Source organism: Lampetra fluviatilis, chromosome 28, assembly GCF_964198595.1.
Source record: "Lampetra fluviatilis chromosome 28, kcLamFluv1.1, whole genome shotgun sequence".
NCBI lineage: Eukaryota > Metazoa > Chordata > Hyperoartia > Petromyzontiformes > Petromyzontidae > Lampetra > Lampetra fluviatilis.
Genome location: NC_136302.1, coordinates 7491923 through 7516795, shown reverse-complemented (window position 1 = coordinate 7516795; position 24873 = coordinate 7491923). Strand labels below are relative to the sequence as shown.

At 42.7% G+C, this 24873-nt stretch overlaps 1 protein-coding gene across 2 annotated transcripts in view; it reads right to left on the bottom strand.

The window, feature by feature from the left end:
- Nucleotides 1–457: 457 nt before the first annotated feature.
- Nucleotides 458–24873, bottom strand: part of LOC144942737 (ephrin type-B receptor 1-B-like) — a 175519-nt gene continuing 151103 nt past the window's right edge. Inside the window, exons 12-16 of one of the 2 annotated variants that reach the window (XM_078869609.1) lie at nt 24156–24371; nt 21683–21868; nt 10695–10888; nt 5111–5266; nt 458–3410 (exon numbers count right to left, since the gene is read on the bottom strand). In XM_078869609.1, the coding sequence (XP_078725735.1) occupies nt 3302–3410; nt 5111–5266; nt 10695–10888; nt 21683–21868; nt 24156–24371 (861 nt within the window). In that variant the 3' untranslated portion in view covers nt 458–3301. The remainder of the gene's footprint in view (nt 3411–5110; nt 5267–10694; nt 10889–21682; nt 21869–24155; nt 24372–24873) is intronic. The other variant, XM_078869610.1, reaches the window with a different exon arrangement.

Sequence of the window (24873 nt, the reverse complement as noted above, 5' to 3'; positions counted from 1 at the left end):
TTCCAAATAAGTTAGTGGCAAAAAAATAAATAAAAATAACAAGATGAAAAAAAGCATCTTGTTATTTCAGAAATTATCTACACAGGCAACTAAATATTTGCCACTAAAAATATAAACGAAATAAATTATTACAAAATAAACCCCAATGAGACCTAACGTCTTGTGTCATTTAAATTATCTGACAGAAGAACAATTTGTCCAAGGAAGAGTCAATCTGAGCTACAGAACAGGCTACGAATTATTATTTGTCATCAACATACACACTGACAGCCGTGAAATTATTGCAAGAATATAAGCATTTGCAAGTGGCACGAGAGCAATAACCCAAATCGCGATTCGGCATTCAGACTTCCAGTTGTAGGTAACCTACAGAGGTTGCAGAGAAATATCGCAGGAATAACCAAGCACTGCCCCCCCCCCCTCTCTTCTCCCCTCTAAAGCCCCCTCCACACCTGAGCGATCAACAAAATCGCTGAGCAGATCGCTTGAAATCGGAAGAATCTGCCTCCACTCTGAGCGATCAGTTTGCTCAACTTGCTTGGAGAGAGATACGTATGTTCAAGTCAGTTGCACGCAAACAACGGGCGCTGCTTGACGGCTCAGGTGTAAGACCCGGCTTAAGATGACGCTTGTTAAATACCAGCACACGTTATTAACACTACAGTTTTTTCTCAATTTTACAACTGAAAATTACACAATCCACTTTTGGCATCTCTCTTAGGGTCTGCACAACCAAGATTATGTGCAGTCGCTCCAACGGACAGCCTTCGTGAAAACAGAGAGTACTCGGTGCAGTTTTCTCGTAATATAGACGCAGAACCAAAATCTGTTTGAATTAATGGATGTTTTATTACACATGTGCCTCTGTCTGTTAACTTACAGCTGCAGAATAATTGTAAGTGAAATCTGCAACTGACAGATAAAATAATATTTTCAACTTTAGCAAGGGCCATACGTTCATTGTAAGACGTACTTGACATGTAACGGTTGCTGAATTCAATCACCAAAATAGGTTCCACATCCAACCTTCATAGTTTGCCTCGCATTCACGGTGCAGTGTCCTCGATTTTCTTAGCAGATGTCATGGGCAAAGATCCCGGAGGTGGCCCAGGACACTCTGGGGGGACGATGTCGCTCGGCTGGCATGGAAACGCCTGGAAATTCCCCATGGAAGAGCTAGAGTCTGTGTAGTGTATAGTGTAGTGTATAGTGTAGTAGTGTATAGCAATGTAGTGCTGGAGTCCGTCGCCAGGGAAAGGGAGGTCTGGATCGCCCTACACGGCGAACTTCGCCAGGACAAGCGTATTGAGAAACGAACCAATTGAGAAACGAATATCATCTTTCCATTGCCAAGCCGACTATCCCTTTAACTGCTCTGTGGTACGCCGTTTGAGTATGTTACATACTCACAGTCAACATCGTTCATGTTTCGACAACATTCTCGTCTAAAAGCTTGCAGAGTTCAGGGTGAATTAAAGGAAGGCATCAGTTTAAGCTTTTTTTTTTTTATAATTTAGAATAATAGTTTGCAAATTTGGTCAGAATAGTCAGTTATATCCTTCCGGGGACACTGACATGCTATCATAAGTTTGTGTCATGAAGTTTGAGTGGCAGAGGGTACATTTATATTTTTACAATTGATATTTTTCCTTCATAATGATGTGCGATCATGGAAAATTTACATAAACAATGTGTATTAATTATACATACTTTCGGCAGGGTATTATACTGAATTAAGCTCCAAGTACTCTAATAAAATATTATTTCGCTCTCGCTCTTTTCCTCTCCTATGCATCAAAGCATAATAATCTTTTTGGCATCTTAACCTTGTACTTGTTACGTTGGAACCTTGCTGCGAAGTTGCTTTTCATGCGAAGACAGATGTTTGAAAATATACATACATAACGTTTGCATTTTATTCTCATCGCTATTAATTGGACGTAAAGAGTTTTCAGAAACAAAAATATTTTTTTTATTTTTGATACCAGCCACTACATAACGCAGTGCCTTAAAAACGTGCAAGAAATAATACATTTAATACAGTACTAAAATGCTAAAACATAACATTTTTCCTGCAGTTATATGATTCAAATGTAACAGATAATGTAAATAAAAAAAATCTAGCAAGCTAAAAGAATATTATTAAACAAGATCTTCAATATGAAGACTAATGTTTAAGGAAACTCTGCAAGCTAAATGTATTATTTCGCAACGGTAAACTAGGAGACAACGACTTGGTGTAGCTGTGACATGTTTGACCTTGAACTCAAAAGCCAAACGATTATAACAATAATAATTAGGCAGCAATATTAATAGCCGCTTGACGGTGAAGTTGATCAACCAAGTTCTAAGCAGCTGCTGCGGACAGCATTGTTTCTAGAGTTGTTGCTTCTCTCTTTGCTTCGTTGCCTAAGAATTGACGTTTAGCGGAACGGCATTGGCGCCAGACGTGGCCAGAGCAGAAACCCTTCTCCCCCAGTGTGTGTGCGCGCCGTGCACCCACGCGCAATGCACTCGCGCAGCGAAGACGTTGCCGCTCGTTTGCTCCTGTATCGTACAGCAGCGCGTCCTTCCTCTGGAATTGTCCTTTCGAGACACCATTAAACAATGCTTCACCTACGACCTTCCACAATTAGGTCTTTTAGAGGTCCCATTGAAGTGTCCTGCTTGCAAGTAACTTGAAGACGGAAAAACAAAACCATTTGTATTTTTTCGTGATATTTTTTTCGGCTTATTTGTTTTTTTTTTGTACTTATTTTTAATTCCTATATATTGGTGAAATATTATAAAGCGTTGATACATGCATCTGTGACTTGTAACGCCCTCCAAAGAACCCCCGTGAGACTTCTCGGTTGTACGTGGAAGGTTCTTGAGATGGTAAAGAAATCTTCTGAAAGATCTCGGTCTTGACATCTATCACACATCAACGCCACTAATGACATTAACCACTAAAAAAAGTCCAGACGATGTCACGTAATGAGCAAAGACCGCACAGATGATGTTTTCCAGCTGGGAGAAGAACAAAACAAGTACTATGATCTCACAGGTGCCTTCATGAATGATCTCAACGTTGACGTGATCAAGTGAATTCAGTTTAACAGCCGGATGTATTTCTGTACGCTTTAGTGAATGTCTTTAGCTTAGATGTGTGCATTTTCCCATCATGGCACATCTGTTGACATCAAAATAAATGTACTGCGATTGATTTTGGAAGTGTCTCATCGTGGCATCCGCCAGTGGCACAAAGCAGATTTACACCGGCTCTTCGAATTTCTCTTTTCAGGAATCTGCATTGATGTCCTCAGACTTGCACCGTTTGGATCTGGTTCATTTGCACCCTCATTGTCTGGATACTGTTAAGGATCTTCTTCTGGTGTCCAGCCAGGGTAACTCCTATCCTTAAGATGTCCCTAAGGGGATTATACACAAAATAAAAAGGCAATGAAAACATTTGTTAGATTATCTTGGAATAGCTTCCAAATGTCTCTCTGCTCCAGGTAACTGCTGTACACAGAGGAGAGCTCACATATACGATTTGCACTACAGGTTCTTTATATTTAAGGAGCAAGACCTTTTGGCTGACTATAAATAAGTACACAATAAGGCTCTATATTGTTACTTTTTTTTATCACAGGTGGGGATCCATTGAGAGGAACATCCTAAACCCCTGGTGAGAATGTAACTGATGAAACACCAAACTAAGGAAGGCATCATAACGGTGATAAGCAGTGAAAGTAGACATTTTCAATCGGTTAAGTTATCGGTGAAATCAGCAGTCTAAGCAGACCTCGGAAGAAACAGGTAAATATAATAAGTAAAGATTGTGTGGAACGTATTCTCCTAAAGTGGAGTGCTTTTGCAGAAGATATAATTGCCAGGCAGCAATGCGTTGTACGTGAGTGTCCTTTTGCAGCCATCAAAGCACACACAATACATCAAAGTGACAAACAAGATACACTGCAACCAATGTGCTTCAGAGCACATCACATCCAATTTCTTCTGCACCCTCACAGTTATCGATATTTGTCATTGCCTTTCAGTATCATTGCAAGCGCCGCTTTGTGACCCTCGATGTGACATTGGCAAAAGCAAGACATCAATGTGGAACCCATCGGATGCTGTGCTATTGCAAATATTTAAAAAAATGCACACGTGTATTTGTGTGTGCGCACGTGTATGTGTGTGTGTGTATGTTGTATCATACCAATACTATGAGTGCTTTAGGACCTATCAACTCAAAAGATGAATGTCTAGTTTCATACCCTAGTGTCATTTATAATATGACCTTCTATTGGAAGTGGCTGGGTGACTCAGGGGGTTAATTCTTATGTCACGGTACTCAGCCAAAAACTCTGAGTTGAGCCCCAGGGGCAGACAAGTGAAAAATGAATGCTGCCCTCTCTCTGTATAAGGGTTCTCGTGTGTAGTGAGTTTGATGGCTTGGGACCTGTCACTGATGATTGCAAAGATGGGGAAAAAAAAAACCTCACTGTCCCAAAATTGATGATTCCACGTGACTTCATGTCATGTGGCTTTAAGGGGACATATTCCCAGCTCATTCAATAGCGGGTGCTCTGCCAGTTGGAAGAATGCGGAAGACATACAACATTCGGTACCTAGATTGAACGGGATACTTGTCCAACTTAATGTAGAACCAGGAAAGGCCTTTGTTTCATACTCACAAATTACTAAAATTGTGTGGCAACGGGAAAAAAGGCGAATGTCCTTGATGTAACCCAAGACTCTTTGCGTTGGGCGGCAGTGTCAGTGTGTGTGGCTCTCCAATGGAAGGGTGTGAGTTCAAATCCCAGTTGGGGGTCCCTCTCAGCCATTCATCCATTTGGGTTTGATAAACAGAGCAGCCACTTCTTGGGGGGGAAAGTCAACAGTGGATGTCCTTTAGATAACCTCACCCACACCAAAGGAATGTGGAATTTCCACCACTGTCTCATGATTGTCAGCGGGAGATGATCAACAACCACGTGCTTGTTTGAGAGAGACACCATTCACCTCTCAAAAACACGTAGGTTAAAATCAAACGTGATACATCTGTGTAATCACTGCTGTGTATATTAAAAATTTTCTCGTTTTAGGCAAGGTCAAAACTTACTCGGCAGTCATGCGGGAGACCAGGTCAAAGGAGGTGAAGCCGGCACTGGCAAAGTTGTCCTTGTAGCGACCCATCTTGATGGCATCCAGCCACTCATCCACCGAACCAAAGCTGGCAAAGTCAGGCACCGACCGGTCCAGAAGTGGCTGTGAGATACTGCAATAGCAACGATGGCATGTCAATAAGGATGCTCTCACTGTCACGTTCACCCCATCTCGCAGTACAGAACATCGGCGACATGAAGGGCACATGCCTATTTTTAGATCTCGTTAAATACTGCATGATCATTGGTAAAGGTGCAGCACCACCATAGCTCGATCATATCGCTGCTGACAGAAGGGCCTCCACTATAGGGAGCTCTGGAAAGACCCTCTGGTTCTATTTAAAGCTTTCGTGACTGCAGGGATTCATCTTCTTGGTTCTTTCGGTAAAGTCACGTAGAATGGAAATAATAAAATGATAAAAATAAAACATCATAAAGTAATTCTCACGACGTTTCGGCCACAACGCAAGCAGCCGTCCTCAGGTGAAGAACAGGTCTGTCGGGAAGACATAGTCATTCAGACTGTCTTCCCGACAGACCTGTTCTGTCTGAAATGACACAAAGACAGTGTCATTTCGACAGACCTGTTATTCACATGAGGACGGCTGCTTGCGTTGTGGCCGAAACGTCGTGAGAATTACTTTATTATGTTTTATTTTTATTATTTTATTATTTCCATTCTACGTGACTTTACCGAAAGAACCAAGAAGAAGACCCTCTGTGTTGTGATGTTGGCCTTCTGTGCTCACCGAATGTCTCGCTAGGTAATATGGTCATTAAAAGGTGAAATGGGGGGGGGGGGGGTGGGGAAACACGTAATTCCAAAATGTCTAAATACTTTTCGTGAACAATTTCTCGTGAATATTGTGCATTATTTCGATCTGTATTTTGCACAGGTAAGAAGTTGCAAAGATATATATGGTGGCATATATATTTTAGCAATGGAAAGGGAATGCAATTAACTGACGAATAAAAAAAAGAGTCGTATATTTTCAAGGTAAACGAAGATGTTGTGAGCCAATGATGAGTGGGCAAAACAAAAAATGCTGCAGGTCAAACCCAGCTTCACTTTTTATTTCCTGCCAAGGCATGCATTACAAGCCAGCCTGGCGAGGTCCTATCTGGTATATATCTATGGCCTGACCTCGCAAGTGCTAGCCATCTCTTATCAGCCATGGCTTCTGTTACCTCATTATGGAGATAATCACCAAAAACCGCAGTCCGAAGAAGAACCTTTTATACACATGTTCCTTTGTTCACGACATAACAAAAAAAGTAGCAAACAAGAATACGGCTAGCTAGCTATTTTCTTTTTGTGCCCGATGCCAATGCTCACACTGCCAAGTCTTAAAAAAAAACCGGCACTGAGACTGCATTTCTGTTCTTTAAAAATATATATATTTGAGTTTGAATTGGTTGTTGATTCATCAAAAAAAAGCCAGTCATCTCTGTGCAGCCCTGCACTGAACCAAAATACAAAGCACGGTGCTCCACTTCCAACGTGACTTCTTTTTGGTTCTCTGATCTGCAAAATTGTAATTAAATTCTCGGTGTGCGCTGCATGACTTTGAAGCTACTAATGATGCTTTATCATTAGAATGCTATTTTCAAAGAAATATTATATTATTATACAGTGCATTAGCATTTAAAAAAAACTGTTCATCCATACTCAAGCTTCATATTATTTGTGTATATAGTTTTATTTAATGAAGATGCATTTTTTTATGGTGCACACCTACTGCTCTGATTTTAAGAATAAACCTTTCCATACTTAACATTGCATTCTATAATATTTTACCATCATCATCATCAGTCATCAATTTGTATCAACCACTGGTTGAAGGTCTCCCTATGCTATCAACATCCTTCATGGTGCAGTGCTGTCAGCAGCATCTCACTCCTGCGTGAACTGATCTTATCACTCCATCTCCACGGTGGTCGTGCTCTTGGGGACATTCTCTCCCCCCGACCTCCTTTCACTGCCATTCCATCACCAGTCTCGTCCATCGGATGTATTAATGACAAACACTATATATGTTTGTACTCCATATGAATGTAATTATTATGGTTATAATATATCATCACAAAAATACATTACATAAATCAGCACGTGCTGTATATACTACGATGTACTTTTTCACGGCTGTGCTGTAAAGATAGCTCTCCGATGGGTTTTTGGGTTTTACCATATGTTTGTAATAATGTCCGACGTTTCGTTGCATTGCTCAAACGAGCAATGGAGTGTCCTCTCCGATGGCAGCCCTAAAACAAATGCCAGAAACTCCACATTCCTATGGCGGCAAGGAGCATTCACTCCACGAGGACACCCACGTAGCACGCGCGCGTTTTTTTTAACAACGCAAAAAAAAGTTTAAATGTGCCCAGGGTGACAATTTTTAAATTAATTTAAGTGTAATTTATCCATCGTGTAATTAAGTAAAAAAAAATCCCTTAATTAAAAGGAAAGGTGGGGTGTGTGGGGGTGGTAGTGGGGCGGGCGGGCGGGCGGGCGGGCAGGCTGTTATTGACAGGTGGGTTCGAACTGCTGTGTGTGCGCACAAGCGGGTGATTGTACAGCCCACATCCTCTATGGCTCCCCGCTCCCGCACAGCACAAAACTAAGAAACATGACCTCTCCCAGTGATGGAAATCAGATAACGTCCGGTCTGGTCTCTCAGCTGCCCCTCTTGGGAATAACCTGTTCCCTCTTAACCGGTTGTGCAATAACACATATAAGCAAAATCATATATGTGTGTGCAATTAGGTAATTAGTTAATTAAAAAATTAGCACCAGGTGTATGCAGTCAGAGTGTTTTTTTTATTTTCTTTTGGGGGTGGGGAATTACTATTAAGACTTTTTAACATGAAACTCAATTACATTTAGGCGATTCGGGTGTACAGCGATTACAAGGTTGATTTTGGCCGGGTTGAATATGAGAGGTGGGGGGGCTAGGTGTGTTGCAAGGTGAAACCTGTCAATTAGTTTCTGTTAAATTAAAAATAAAAAAACAATGCCAGGTTAACATTGTGTAATACTTCTTAAAATCCACTTAAGGCAGACAGAAAATTATCGGCAAAAAAAGCCACCGAGGCCCTAAGCAAGCAGACATCTGCAACAAAAACAAAAGCCCTCAGCCGAATGTAAATGTTATGTGCGTGGCTAAAAATGAAGTCATACTTCAACAAGTCTTCAAGGCTACCTCGATTTTGGGCCAGATAATGTTCTACCAATCTAGTACCATTCTCCTTCATCTCCGGGCTTTATTATGAACATAACATTATAATTACAGAAGGCATATGTCGCTTATAGCAGTTCCAAGTCTGACAGCTGGTACCAGACTGCAGAATGAACAAAGTCTCCTGAAAATCTATTTGGCTTCAGACTGTTTGCAATTCCCCCAGGCTTGTACTGCATTATCAAAGAAACAGGCTTACTTTAGAACACCCAATACAATATTTATATGGTGCTTGCATTGCTACTTGTAATCAACTACAGTGAGTAAAAAGTTATCTTCTCTTTGACTAGACATTTATATTTAATCAACTGGCCTGGCGAGTATAAAACCGTAATCTCGCAAGGCCATTAAAACATGAAGCACACACAAAGCAATTATCGCTCTGAATTCGAAACTTAATTTAAAGTTCGAAAAGAAAGCACCATAATGCTCCTTAAATAGTAATATGACTTTAAATTATATACGTGGCTGGAGTGATGGGTGGGAAAAGTGGTTAGCACTGTGCGTTATGCATTCCCTGATATAGCAAAAAGCAATGGCGAGCGACATCTGAACTAGGCCAGAGTCTCCCACTTCACCAACATGCACTGACCAGTGTGGTCAAACAATTCCCGTGACCCACATGGCATGGCAAGGCCTTCACCCAGCAGTGGTTTGACAAAGGGCAGCAAATTACTGAATTACTGTTATTACAAACTTCTCAAGCACGCCCTTGCTAAACATCGCGATCGGATCGCGAAACCGTTGCAGACACGCGCAGCTCACCGGACAGCGCTTTACCAGCGTGAAGCACGCTCAAATAATCCATAATACCCGCACGGCGTGCGAGTGGGCCCTCAACAGAAAACGGATGGACAAGGGGGCTGCACCCATACCTCGTTTAACAGTGCTCAAGCATACGCCTGTGAAGAGGACACTAAAGCTGATAGCTAAACTCGAGAGCAGGGCAAAAGCGAGGAGCATTGTGTTCAACACTTTGCAAGTGGCTCTCTCTCTCTCTGCCGTCCATAGACAGGGTTTAAGCAATGATATGGATGCTGTGAATCTTTCCGGGCACCCATCCCCCCTCTTCTTGGTTCTACGTGACTTTACCGAAAGAACCAAGAAGATGAATCCCTGCAGTCACGAAAGCTTTAAATCGAAACCCCTCCCCCCTCTCTCTCCTCTGCTTCTCCTTGTACCATCTCGTATCCATCTCCTCTGTCCACCTCATCCTGACTTGGCTTTCCTTTGACATATTCTTGGGGGGACGGTTGGGCAGTACCATTCTTTTGCCGTCTGTATACTCCGATCCCTGTACCGTCGTTGAGACTCGTAAATGAAATAGAGGGAGGGAAAGGCTGCGGCATGGAAGTCGGTTTCGTAAGCTCGCTAGGGAGATTAGTCGAGAGTTTTCACCATGTTTAGTTCGTGTCTGGCACCACAAAACGAACAAGTCGTAAAAAAAAGCCATTCCTTTTTTTATTACACAGAGAAGAAAAAAAGGACAAATAGTTTCCAAGACTTTGGTAACAAAATACTGTAAATAAGCTGTCATTTGCCAGACCGTTACAATTATTTTGGTTACAATGCAGGAGCTGAGGAGCCAAAGTTGTTTTACTGCCGTTTGGTCAAAGTGTCCTAGGACAAAGGCTCAATGTTTACGAATGCATGCATTCGTGTATTTATAAATAGTCGTTTAGCATGGTCAGAATATGCCCCTGAACGATCGGAATGTTCAGGAGTTGACAACCCACACAGAGAAGAATTGGTTCATGAACTCGATAAATAACTTAAGATATAAAAGGAGACGCAGTGGTTGGAGGATAATAAATAATCTAAGAACATCACAATCACCATTTAGAAACGCGTGTTTTCACAGCTCTTATCCTATATAGATGTATATAGCGTCTTATTCCAAGGTGCTTTCCAGCAATACAGCTGTGCTGTGCAGCCCTCTGGCACATTTTCGATCCTGGAGAAGCTCCCAGCATGTGCGGCGAAACGTCAGACATCGTGCCGAACGCGTGGCACAACCCAAAAAAAAAAACACACGAGAGGTAAAAAAAAAACACACACGAGAGGTAAAAAAAAACACACACGAGAGGTAAAAAAAAACACACGAGAGGTAAAAAAAAAACACACGCCTGCGTTCGGGCAGGATATGTCACCCGTAGAAATACAACCCCGCTTAACAAACATCCACATAGGGGCGAGCGGGGGGGGGGTGTGCAACAAAACCATAGCGCCGTGTAGCTAGCAGTGGATGGAGAACGGTTGAGAATGGGCATTCCGTGCAAGTGTAAACATTCAAATGGAAACTGACCCCGGTGTGACGCATGCGACGGTCTTGAGGCTGGCCGGCGTACGAATGAGTTTGTCCAGGGTGTTGACGATCTGGCCAAATTTGGGCCTTTCATTGCGCTCCTTCTGCCAGCAGTCGAGCATGAGCTGGTGAAGGGCGGCCGGGCAGTCCATGGGTGCCGGCAGCCGGTAGTCCTGCTCGATGGCGTTAATCACCTGCAGAGCCCCACAGAGGAGGATCATCAGCATCGAGGATTTATTGCGGGCAAAGTCACCGATGCCACACGCGCCAACACCTTCAATCCTCTGCCATATCCTGGCAGCTGCAGTAGAGTTGGACGCGCAGCGACCGCCTAAATCTGCCCAAGCATCGTGCCCTGCCCAGAGCATGGAGAAAACAATTTATTTCTAAAAACAACGGCGCATGCATCCTGTGTTCTGCTTCGTACACACACTAATTTCATGTTGATGGTGAACATTATGAGTAATAGCATACGTGAACGGGAGCTTTGTTGCAAATATGATTTATCTCCAGGAATATTACGATCAGTAAGTAGCATCTGAGCCTACCCCGGATATCTCCTTAGTAGTCAGACCGACCTAGCGTGGTGTGAGACACATCACACCATGCCGTGAAAGATAAAAGTTGCCTGCCATGGTGCTGCCAATGCCAACTATGCATGTGCTGTGAGAGTCACAATGTGTGCTCGCTGACACCACTTGTTCCCATCGTGTATTTGACCAAATGTAGTATATTCATATTCGTGCGTATTCTTGAATTATACGGATGATGTTTCTTTTTTTATCTTGCCTTATTCCGTTTTGGATTTTGTAAGAAATCCACAGAAACTACAATGAAACAGGTGAAATTGTAACCAGCAACTTAACCAATGATAATTATCATGTATTATTTCAAACAAACGCATTTCACCCCCCATTGAAAATATGTGCATATTACAAATTATAGTTTATAATGGGATAAGTTCAAAGGCAACGTTTTAAAACTCAATTTACATAAAATAAAAGCATGAAAGATGTTCGTGCCATTAACGTTATAAAATAATAAGTAGATTATGAATAAATTTGTACATGCTGGAGGACAATTACATAGTGTGATACAGCAGCTGTTTCATATCCTAGAAAAATATTGATATAAAAATACATCAATAAATAATAGAGTTATTCATATTAAACACATCAAAGGAGCATTTGCACTTTTGTTTCAGCAAATAAAATACCATAATCGTTTATTTAAGGAGGCATCGATGACGTCAGCTGACAAGTGGCTTTTAAATTGTATCCGTTTCTAAAGTAGTCAAAAACAACATCGATGATTACAAATACATTTCTTATTTTTTATCATGTTAATAACACAAACTTTAAAAACAGAACTACTTTGCAACTACAATGGCATATACATGTGATTTTTGGAGGCAATGATGGATTGCCAGAGTTTAATTCTTGCAAAAGAACTTTGTGCCATTAAGATACAGAGTCGCCACTGCCCACAAGTTCGACAATATCAGAATCAGAAAATGTATTTATACTGGAGGAATCCGATGAGCTAGGAAGCTCTTTTTCAGAGATGTCAGCATGCCATGAATCAGCAGCTCGGAGAATCTGGAATGTAATACATAAACAAAGGCTCACTACATTAAGAATAACTACCTTCATTTATATTAACCCAGAGACCCAAGTAATATTTCCGCTCATGACCAAGATCAGTGACGATTATCTGAACCGGTCCTGGGCCTGCCCTAGGTCGACACAGCCTCAAATGAGTACCTGGTGCGGTGTGTAAACATCGCCACTGGAGCGACAAAAGGGCGTGGTGCTGCCCCCCCCCCCCCGTTCCGGCATTCATAAGTGCTACTCGCTAACAGCACTTGCCCCAACAGTCTGTTAAGGCTATACGGGGATCTTTGTCTTATATATATATTAGTGGAAATATTTGGATCAATTAACAGCTAACATTTCCCTCCCCCCCCAAAATAAATGTTTCGTTTCACATTTCACAGCCAGATCGGTGACTTCTACACAGACAGCCGTGACCCAGAGGTGACGTACGTGTGCAGCGCCTGACCCCAGTCGGATTCGCACACCGGAGATCTTTGGAGTCTTTGGTAAACAGACGGTGGTGAGGCGTTTTTTTGTTTCTGACTGTCTGAGCCGAAGCGAGATTGGGCTGGACATTGTGCAGGGGAGAAGACGAATGTGGGTGCTGTGGGTGTGTGATTACCCCGAAAATGTTTGTATCTGACTATGAGACCCCCACACAAAAATTTGGGGGACCATTATACATCCACAAAGGCGTAGCCCCACGGGAAAATGCTCGATGAATGAATGATGAAGCTTGTGGACGGTGGCATCTACGTTAAAAAAACACTGATTAAGCTGACGACAGAACCTTTAAGTACACAGTGCTTGAAACAATAGTTTCTGTACCGAAGCAGGAGCTAGTAGGTGCTAAGATTTGTGACCTGATTATCGTGCAGTGGAACGAGGAAAAAATGGGAGGCAGAATTTCGTGGATCCTCCCAGTGAACTAACCAATTAACCACTGGGAAACAACGTGTTCACAGGGCTATCCCCGACTTCCAAAGCATGGCCGCGTCCCTGCCATTGTGCACACACTTCAGTCACACCTGGGCTCACATTGGTGAACTTTAATAGGCAGAAAGGAAATGGTGGTAGCCCAGGGAAGTCTGGCTCACCGCGGAAGGGTTCCGAGCACTTTTTAAAAACCGCCGATATGTAAAAAGTGGGTGGAGTGGTGGCGCGGTGGTTTGCGCACTGCACTGTCAACCTCAGGTGACCTGAGTTTGATTCCCCTGACCAAGGCTACCATCAGTGGAGAGCGATGTCTGAATCGGGCATGGGCACCTCCCCTTTAACTCACACGAATCGATAAGCACGGCCTAGTATGGTCAAAACAATCTCCAGGATGGAGACGACGTGGGAAGTCCTTCGTCCACAGCGGTGATTTACAGAAGGCTGTAAAATATTACGATGATTGTTTTACATAAACAGTGGCTTGAACGGTGATGTGTTTCCCGTGGTTTTTTGTTCTCGTAGAACATTAGTTAGACATGCTATATGTTAACGTGCCTCTATTTTCACAGGTGTGAAGGGACCAGCAGGGAGTTTAAAACTCGCAGAGCCTCCATCGGAGGACTTTCAGTACTTTCCTCGATAAAAATGTGTAAATGAATAAATGTGTAAATGCAACTGTTGTCACCTTTGTCTTGGTTGCAATGTAAAAGGCGTTTATATAAAAAAAAAACGTCATATATATAAAAACAATGTATGTATATCTCCCCACAATCAAAATCACATATCTCTGCCATGAAAAACGCCCATTGCCCAAAATCGAACCTATTATGTTTTTCTCTCTCCATTTTTAAGCAGTGCGATTGACATACGTGTTGAGTGATTGTTAGCCGTGCTTGTGCACCACTGCCAATGCCGTATCAGGCTCATTTTTCTGTTGCATTTTTTTCTTCTTCTTCAGAAAATTCCTGCTCAGTAATGTCACTCAGAGAGAGATGTTAAGCTTTGCTATGCTTGGGATCTTTGGATAAGCAAACCAAAAACTCAGGCGGTCTGTGCAAAGAGGAGTGAGAGCCTTAGCTACCAGCTAAGCAGGGCTAACTTGGACAGAAAATGAAGTTAAATCTCTTGGTTTTCAGAGATCCATCCTCCCCGGTTCTTAGACACTTTGATTGCACTGCCCTCTCAGTGTCAGCACAGGTCAAACAAACACACACACACAGATTACTTGTCTTCCACGAGATTCATTTTTACCACATCCTCTTAAAACCAAGGGATAGATCTTTGCTTCACACTGACTGGTGTCTCGCCTGGACATAATCTTGGCTGAACAATGATAGAATGTGCTCAAAGTTTACGAATATAAATAGGCGTGTGTGTGTGTGCAAAATTATATCGAAAGGCCTTGTTCCTAAAAATGACCTACATTTTATGGCATGCCTTGTTTACTTCCATACAAACAAAGTATGCTCATGAAAACTTTTATTTTACGTATTGGCAACGTGCATATTTAAATGTGCACTCTCCTTTTGGTGCAACGTGGCACCTACATGTATGTTAGATTTGTCTCACAAGCGTAAAAAAAACTAAGTTTAAAAACTCAAGCTTTATCCATCAATAAACGATCTTTCGTCAATGGGCGGTGAGGGGATACGTATACATATTTGACTTTAAATAAACAGGAAGCTTTGATACACAGGAAGCCCATAATCACTCAAAATTGCAGCTATTGACACCACATGGTCAGTGACCTATGAATGAGTAAATGCCGGGCCACTGCTCCAACGGTCAGTACACGCAAGCCAACAACATTCGGGTTTTATGTTTGCTGTTTGTTTGCTGAGAAAGCCCATGTCAGAACAATGAACTATAATAGCTGTCAAACACTATGAGCTTGTAATTGTAGCTTAAATCTCCCCCGCACTGTCAAATATTCCCATCTTGCCACACAACTTCTTTATACCTCCCCGTTCCGTGCCACTGCCCTCCCAAGACTGCCCTTTGACCCCAAAGCCCTCATTTCTTGACCTGAAACTAGTAAATGAATCTCCAAAGTCTCTAAATTACTCTCTGGTATCAGAATCCCATCAAACATTTTTTATAGTGATGGGGTGATGCGTTACATGAAAACAATGCCGAATAAGATCATAAAGCGCTGAAGGAAAATGTAGAGAAGAAAATACATTTAATCACGAAATACAATTGATATCCTCCCATTGATTTGTACACTCATGGCCACAATTATGTGACAGCTACACGTATGCAAGAGACGCGATTAAGTAAGTTACGTTTCAATTCACATGGCTTAAATTCCATTTGAAACACTGTGCTGAGATTAACTTTCTGCATTTAATCAAGTTAAGAACTTTTAATGCATGTCGACAAAGACCTTTGTTCTGGAGTCCATGCATGTGCCTCTGTTGTGAACAGTAATGTGATTTCCAACATTCATGCAATTAAACCTGCGATCCATATAACTCTGACACAAAAGCTACTATTGACTCTGGTCTGGCCTTCTAGCTCTGCCCATAACCCGTAACCAGGTTAAATACGACCTGCAGTGAGGGGAAGGAAATCCGAGTGGGCTTTAATTAGAGGATTAGTTAGGGTCTGGTAAATAAGGAACAAAGCTTAAATAGCAGCAGGGACATATATAGTTGTATTGCCATGGGTCAGTTTAATTCAATAGTGGGATTGCAGGGGGAGGGGATGGCTTGGGCTAGGGTCAGAGATAAAAAGCTCAAGCCGAACGCTGTCTCACTCGTAAAATTTTAATGATCACATTTGAATAACACATCCTCAGTTGGAATCGTTTTTTATTTCTGCGCGGGTGTCAATGCACGCGTGGCTCGTTCAAAGCGTTTAACTGAAGGATGTCCTACATGAGCACCCACAACCCTCTGTTAGTTAGTTTTTTTCAATTCTCTCAGCAGGATTAACAGTTCGATATCTATCATTAAATCAGCCGGATTGCCCCGATCCCATCAGACCTCGTGTTAGCCTGCATCATGCTATGATAGGCGATCGCCATGCGAAAAAGGCAGGCATAGTGGGAGTTGTTGTTCTGACCACCGCCCCCCCACCTTCACAACCTGCACGGTGAAGTATGGTCAAATAAGCCTCACTACCCGCAAGGCGTGTGTGGGGGGGAGACCGTCAATACAGCAGTGGGCTTCGACAAAAAGGAAGGGCTGCACTTGCACACATGCACGCTAGCGCCGTGCACGGGCTCGTTTAGTCAAGACCCGGCTACGAAACACAGCCACCCCAGCTCTGCTGTTTGGTGTGCAGTTCCAAGGAAGGGGATGGGCGGATCAGCCCTCGGAGGGCGGCGACTGTCACGAAGGGGTTGCTTTTTGGGAAGGGGGGCAGGGGAGGGGTACGGCATAGGCAGGCCGAGAGGAGACGGAGGGGGGGGGGCTCTTACCATGCCGCTCCTTGGCCATCGTAATTAGGCCATCACTGTTTCTCGCCGCAGACAGCCGGGTCACATTTTGAATCCAAAAGGGAAACACCCTTATTAAAAACAATTATTCTCATAGTCATTACTGTCACCGTGAGTAAATGTAGTGGGAGGAGAAAATACGTTTATTTTTTTTTAACCCTACTATTGTCTAAATTCGATACACTCAAAACACTGAACAAAACATGCTGCAGTGCTTGTGGAAATGTATTAAATATGCATATAATGAGATTAGGCCAAGAATGCTTGCTGTGGGTAGACAATCCTTTGAAAACCATAGGGACCCCACCGTACTAAGATGCCACAAGGCACGAGGCATATGGAACACGGATGATCATATACAGTTTATATCAGTTCAGCTCCTTAATATAAACTTGGTGAGAGCTGACCGAGACAATTTTCGTCTCTAACAAAGAGAGCCTAAGCTAAACTTTAAGATCGAATGCAAGGGCGATATGTACGGACATTAAGTATAAAAATGCACAAAATCTGTAAAACGTGTTCATGTTTGTTTTAAAAATGAGAGATAATTAATAACTAAATAAAACAATAATAAGACATACGGATTCATTTATATATATATCAGTTTGCAAAATATGGGCCGGTGTGTATGCTTCTAAATACATTCAGATTGGAATTATTATCAAATAATTACTGAAGATTGACAAATGTGCTCTCAGTGGAACCAGAATGATTGTCAGGAGGTCATAGGACAATGACTTTATATATAATAGAGAAAACAGTCCATTCCAATAAGAAACATTCATGACTCGAGTCAGACTCGAGTCATGAATTTGATGACTTGCGACTCGACTTGGACTTGCATAACAATGACTTTGTCCCACCTATGAGATGTGGACTCGAGTCATGTGACTTGGACTCGAGTCAGACTCGAGTCATGAATTTGATGACTTGCGACTCGACTTGGACTTGCATAACAATGACTTTGTCCCACCTATGAGATGTGGACTCGAGTCATGTGACTTGGACTCGAGTCAGACTCGAGTCATGAATTTGATGACTTGCGACTCGACTTGGACTTGCATAACAATGACTTTGTCCCACCTATGAGATGTGGACTCGAGTCATGTGACTTGGACTCGAGTCAGACTCGAGTCATGAATTTGATGACTTGCGACTCGACTTGGACTTGCATAATAATGACTTTGTCCCACCTATGAGATGTGGACTCGAGTCATGTGACTTGGACTCGAGTTAGACTCGAGTCATGAATTTGATGACTTGCGACTCGACTTGGACTTGCATAACAATGACTTTGTCCCACCTATGAGATGTGGACTCGAGTCATGTGACTTGGACTCGAGTCAGACTCGAGTCATGAATTTGATGACTTGCGACTCGACTTGGACTTGCATAACAATGACTTTGTCCCACCTATGAGATGTGGACTCGAGTCATGTGACTTGGACTCGAGTCAGACTCGAGTCATGAATTTGATGACTTGCGACTCGACTTGGACTTGCATAACAATGACTTTGTCCCACCTATGAGATGTGGACTCGAGTCATGTGACTTGGACTCGAGTCAGACTCGAGTCATGAATTTGATGACTTGCGACTCGACTTGGACTTGCATAATAATGACTTTGTCCCACCTATGAGATGTGGACTCGAGTCATGTGACTTGGACTCGAGTTAGACTCGAGTCATGAATTTGATGACTTGCGACTCGACTTGGACTTGCATAACAATGACTTTGTCCCACCTATGAGATGTGGACTCGAGTCATGTGACTTGGACTCGAGTCAGACTCGAGTCATGAATTTGATGACTTGCGACTCGACTTGGACTTGCATAACAATGACTTTGTCCCACCTATGAGATGTGGACTCGAGTCATGTGACTTGGACTCGAGTCAGACTCGAGTCATGAATTTGATGACTTGCGACTCGACTTGGACTTGCATAACAATGACTTTGTCCCACCTATGAGATGTGGACTCGAGTCATATGACTTGGACTCGAGTCAGACTCGAGTCATGAATTTGATGACTTGCGACTCGACTTGGACTTGCATAACAATGACTTTGTCCCACCTATGAGATGTGGACTCGAGTCATGTGACTTGGACTCGAGTCAGACTCGAGTCATGAATTTGATGACTTGCGACTCGACTTGGACTTGCATAACAATGACTTTGTCCCACCTATGAGATGTGGACTCGAGTCATGTGACTTGGACTCGAGTCAGACTCGAGTCATGAATTTGATGACTTGCGACTCGACTTGGACTTGCATAACAATGACTTTGTCCCACCTATGAGATGTGGACTCGAGTCATGAATTTGATGACTTGCGACTCGACTTGGACTTGCATAACAATGACTTTGTCCCACCTATGAGATGTGGACTCGAGTCATGTGACTTGGACTCGAGTCAGACTCGAGTCATGAATTTGATGACTTGCGACTCGACTTGGACTTGCATAACAATGACTTTGTCCCACCTATGAGATGTGGACTCGAGTCATGTGACTTGGACTCGAGTCAGACTCGAGTCATGAATTTGATGACTTGCGACTCGACTTGGACTTGCATAACAATGACTTTGTCCCACCTATGAGATGTGGACTCGAGTCATGTGACTTGGACTCGAGTCAGACTCGAGTCATGAATTTGATGACTTGCGACTCGACTTGGACTTGCATAACAATGACTTTGTCCCACCTATGAGATGTGGACTCGAGTCATGTGACTTGGACTCGAGTCAGACTCGAGTCATGAATTTGATGACTTGCGACTCGACTTGGACTTGCATAACAATGACTTTGTCCCACCTATGAGATGTGGACTCGAGTCATGTGACTTGGACTCGAGTCAGACTCGAGTCATGAATTTGATGACTTGCGACTCGACTTGGACTTGCATAACAATGACTTTGTCCCACCTATGAGATGTGGACTCGAGTCATGTGACTTGGACTCGAGTCAGACTCGAGTCATGAATTTGATGACTTGCGACTCGACTTGGACTTGCATAACAATGACTTTGTCCCACCTATGAGATGTGGACTCGAGTCATGAATTTGATGACTTGCGACTCGACTTGGACTTGCATAACAATGACTTTGTCCCACCTATGAGATGTGGACTCGAGTCATGTGACTTGGACTCGAGTCAGACTCGAGTCATGAATTTGATGACTTGCGACTCGACTTGGACTTGCATAACAATGACTTTGTCCCACCTATGAGATGTGGACTCGAGTCATGAATTTGATGACTTGCGACTCGACTTGGACTTGCATAACAATGACTTTGTCCCACCTATGAGATGTGGACTCGAGTCATGAATTTGATGACTTGCGACTCGACTTGGACTTGCATAACAATGACTTTGTCCCACCTATGAGATGTGGACTCGAGTCATGAATTTGATGACTTGCGACTCGACTTGGACTTGCATAACAATGACTTTGTCCCACCTATGAGATGTGGACTCGAGTCATGAATTTGATGACTTGCGACTCGACTTGGACTTGCATAACAATGACTTTGTCCCACCTCTGGAACAAACTCACTCTCTACATCCGACTCTCCCAATCGCTTTCCTCTTTTTTTCGCACTACCCCTAATGTCCTCTCTCTTTTATCTTGCAATTTCCCTACCTCTTCCGCCACCCCTACCCAGCACCACCTATCCCCCATAAGCCCTCCCCAGCCACAGCCTCCACAACGCTCCCTCCACCCTCGTCACTACCCCATTCGCACTCCTTCTTTTGCCATTTTGTACCGTAGTCGGTAAGCATTTTTCTTCTTGGTTCTTTCGGTAAAGTCACGTAGAAGGGAAATAATAAAATAATAAAAATAAAACATAATAAAATTATTCTCACGACGTTTCGGCCACAACGCAAGCAGCCGTCCTCAGGTGAAGAACAGGTCTGTCGGAAAGACAGCGTTTTTTATTATTATTATTTTATTATTTCCATTCTACGTGACTTTACCGAAAGAACCAAGACGATGAATCCCTGCAGTCACGAAAGCTTTAAATCGGTAAGCATTGTCGAGCGCCTTGGTGAAAGGCACTTTATAAATCCTAAATAGAAAATAATAAAATCGTTGAAGTGCAATGCTAAAGGACACAAAAGCTCCTGCGCAATCTGAAAGTTGGTTAACCTCATATATTTTCACAACACTTATTTTTATTCCAGTGGAGTCTAAGGATGATGGTTGACCAATCAATTGAATTATTCCATATATTCCCACCTGTCTGTCCAGATTCAGAGAAACCACATTGATCCATATGTGTAATTTTCATAGCAGTAGAAGCTACAGAGAGACACATACACAAGTTACAAACTTATGCATATAGAGTTATATGTTCGCAGTTTAGTCAGTGACTGATTGATGTATATTTTGATGATGTACAGCAAATCCTATGCTTATAACCAGGACATTTCACAAACCAACATTTTTTAATTATAGCACCCAATAAATCACAGTCTGCTAGATTTATTTGTCGCACTGATAGGGTGCACACAGCATGATGTCTAAACTAATTCAAGTCCTGTGCTAAACACTTCGAAATAAATATTCTCCTTTAATATGACAAGGAGTTGATAAGCAGAGTTTTAATAGGACACATGTAGGTTGGTGAGCCAGCGGCTTCAGGAGTGGCCGGAGGAATATCTGAATCCCCATCACCACCGAACTGAGTCATTCTCCCCTGTTGGAGTCTGACCTTAAAGCTAACAAAAAGCCAGGCTATGCCCCACTATTGGTGTCTAAGTAGCTACGTTGACACTACACTGCTTGGATGTGCAGTGTAGCCCACCTCTCTGGCCTCTCTTTGTGCTGTGAAGAAGAGGCATTGCCTGTAAACGTCACCGATTATATACTTTTTCTTTCTAAGGCCACACATGGCTATTGACGAATGCATTGCATTTTTTGCTGTTATTTGTGCTCATGCACCACTGCCAATGCAGCAACAGCAGCGGCATCACCAAATCATTTGTTGGATTTGAAATGGGTGCATGCACTCACGTCCTGGTTGCTCATGTCCCAGTAGGGCCTCTCTCCGTATGACATCACCTCCCACATGACAATGCCGTAGCTCCACACATCACTGGCCGTCGTGAACTTGCGATATTGAATCGCTTCAGGTGCCGTCCACCGGATCGGGATCTTCCCGCCCTGCGTGCAGCAACGAAGACGCACGAATCCGTCACTCTGCCAACAACATTTTGTACAGAAGTTGTTGCAAGCATTTCCGAGGAGACAGGGAGGTTGCATGACAAAACAATTATGCATGTGCTACTGAATTTCTGAACGGTTCTGCGCACACGACCCGATTCGTGGGCTTTATGATAAAATACCATAGTACATCCGGTTTTCACGCCATTCTTATAGCACAAGTCTATCAACACGAAGGCTCAAGGCCACCAAGGTGCCGTGGTAGTTTCCCAATAGCGGGTGAAGTTTGCCGTCGTGCAAATCCCGACTGAACAATTTGCCAACTGACGATCTCGCGGGATCTTTAACGTCCGCTGTGAAGCAGACGGCGCGTGTGTTTGCGGTCTACTCGACCCTCGGTGATAGGCGGGGCAACCTTTCGGATTCGAACCGCAAAAAACCTCTGCGACAAAGCGGGCGAATGCACCGCCGCTGGGTCGCGTCACCAATTTGGTAGAAAAAAATAAAAATGAAAATAACTCAATTAAATCACGACGTTTCGGAAGCGATTTAATTTTGTTACTTTTTTTTACACCTATTTTTATTTTCACCTACGTGACTTGACCGAAAGAACCAAAGAGTATGGATCCTTGCAGTCACGAAAACTTCAAATCTGGAAGCAAATGCTTTTGCCCGCCAATTTTCAGCACAGTGAATGGCCAAGTCAGCGGACAACGGTGAAAGTTGGCTCGCTGTTATGTGAAACATAACAAAAATATGTGAAAACTACCCTCTTTTTTGAGCCTTCGTGAAAGTTTTTAAACGTCAATTATTGTATAACACGTACGCTATAAAATAACAGAACCATATAAACAATGGAAGCTCGTTAACTTTGAAATATGTATCATTATAGTTTATATGTGCACTCAATTCACCGAACAATAAAAATGTTAATCTGAATTTTACGTCTTAGCACCTCAGGCACTAATAATTCTCACACATTTACAGCAAGGCATCACACACAGGCTCGTCACATATGTAAAATAATGCAAGAAAAAAAACCCGTACAGGCCAAAGTGATGTTTTTTTACAACATTTATACGTTAACATTAACAACATAACGTACCTCTCCTAAATGAAGAATACGTTTTTTTAGAAGGGTCATGCATTGGAATATTCGGCTCATTCCCTTTAATATTATTTGGAATATGGAACCAAACCAAGCGCACCTGGCAAGCTATGATGGTGGTCACCGATCATGAACCGGGCTAAACTCTGCTCAGTTTCAGAGATCCCGTGAGTCGTAGCATTACGTGACATTGCACGATGACACGTTAATAGGGGGTGGTCTTAATTTAAAATACGTTCACTATTGACAGTCTGAACACTTTAAAAAATATCTTCAAGCTCAACGATTTTGACCGCCCATTATACAAACAGGGCGAGTCAATCCTGAGAGTAAATGGGGCTTATGATGGCTTGTGATGAATAACGATACGTGCCAGCGCGTTTCATTTATTGAGATGGATAAATGCTCATGATAAAAACTGTGAGTGAAGTTAAGTGCATCTCACTTAAGCAAGTTTTATGTCACACATCTGGAGCGCATTTATTTATTTATTTCCCCCCCCCCCCCATCTCATATTAATTTTGAGCGTGAACCGAGGTGCCTTTTCTGCGTGCGAGTTGATGTGTTCATTGCATGCTCGAACATACGTCGCGGACCTCCAATACTTTGTTTAAAAAATTATCAAGATTGATCGTGTTATGTTACGTTAATGTAATGCTAACCCACACAACCTCAAGGCACTAGAAGTAACAGCTGGATGCAGCCTTCGAGGCTACTGTGCAAGTGGGATAACACATCGCAGTAGTCTACATATCGGCTATGTTGATTGTATTAAAAAAATGTAGCCTTGAATTTAATTGGTTTTATTGTTGTTTAGCATTTGAAATCGGATGGCCATTGGTTTTGTAAAAAAAAAATATTAATCGTGTAACTTATTTACATTTAGAGCTGTATTTTTTTTTACCCAAGTCTCCAATGAAATAATAGGGACTCTGGTGTGACAAAGGGCTCTTAACTGATTTTTAACACATATTTCTGTTTCAGTACATTTCGCGGCCATATGATGTTGTATGGAAATATAAGCCATTAGATTACCGAATATGCCAATTGGTTGGTATTTGTTGAAAGCAAGCAGGTGCATGTTAATGACCACATTGAGTATATATTTGCCACCTACACCACTATATACCTGCCTGTACTACTACTACACACATACACACTATATCGTACAAATGCAATTGATGAGTGTGATAGACCAACGAGGCTTGCCCTCACCATGGCGCTGGTGTAGGTTGGGTCGGAGGTGTCGTCCTCCAGAAAGCGCGAGAGGCCAAAGTCAGACACCTTGCACACCAGGTTGCTGTTGACAAGGATGTTGCGTGCTGCCAGATCTCGATGCACGTAGCTCATGTCTGCGAGGTACTTCATGCCGGACGCAATGCCCCGCAACATTCCCACGAGCTGGATCACCGTGAATTGCCCGTCGTTTTGCTGGAGAGAGACATTTGCAACGCCGTAAGCCATTTTGTGTCGAGCGAGCGTGCAGGGTAAAGAAGAAAAAAAAAAATCTGCGATACGTGAAAATTTACGTATTCTTGATGGTGATTAAGAAATGCCTACGTTCAATCTTAATTTTTTTTTAAATGCCTACGTGTAGACAGTTTGCACTGCTTGAATGTGTACAGAGAGGCGGAGGTTAAAAACGTTTGCAGGACTTGGAATGTTTTTGTCTTCACGATTCAAAAGATGTCCCATACATCACGTATTGGGTGCGATGCCTGCATGCATTATAACATGCCTTGCGTGTTTTTTGAGTACGGCCATACATTTAAATAGAGGGGCTCTCCGCAGTGGAGAGCCCCTTCCGCCAGCAGTGGCATAAGCAGGAAATTGCAGAGTTGCATCTTTACCCCTTGCGCATATTTAACAACATCATACATCTTATACACGTGTGCACGTTACAGCCGTTTTGTCAATCCACTATTCGGATGAG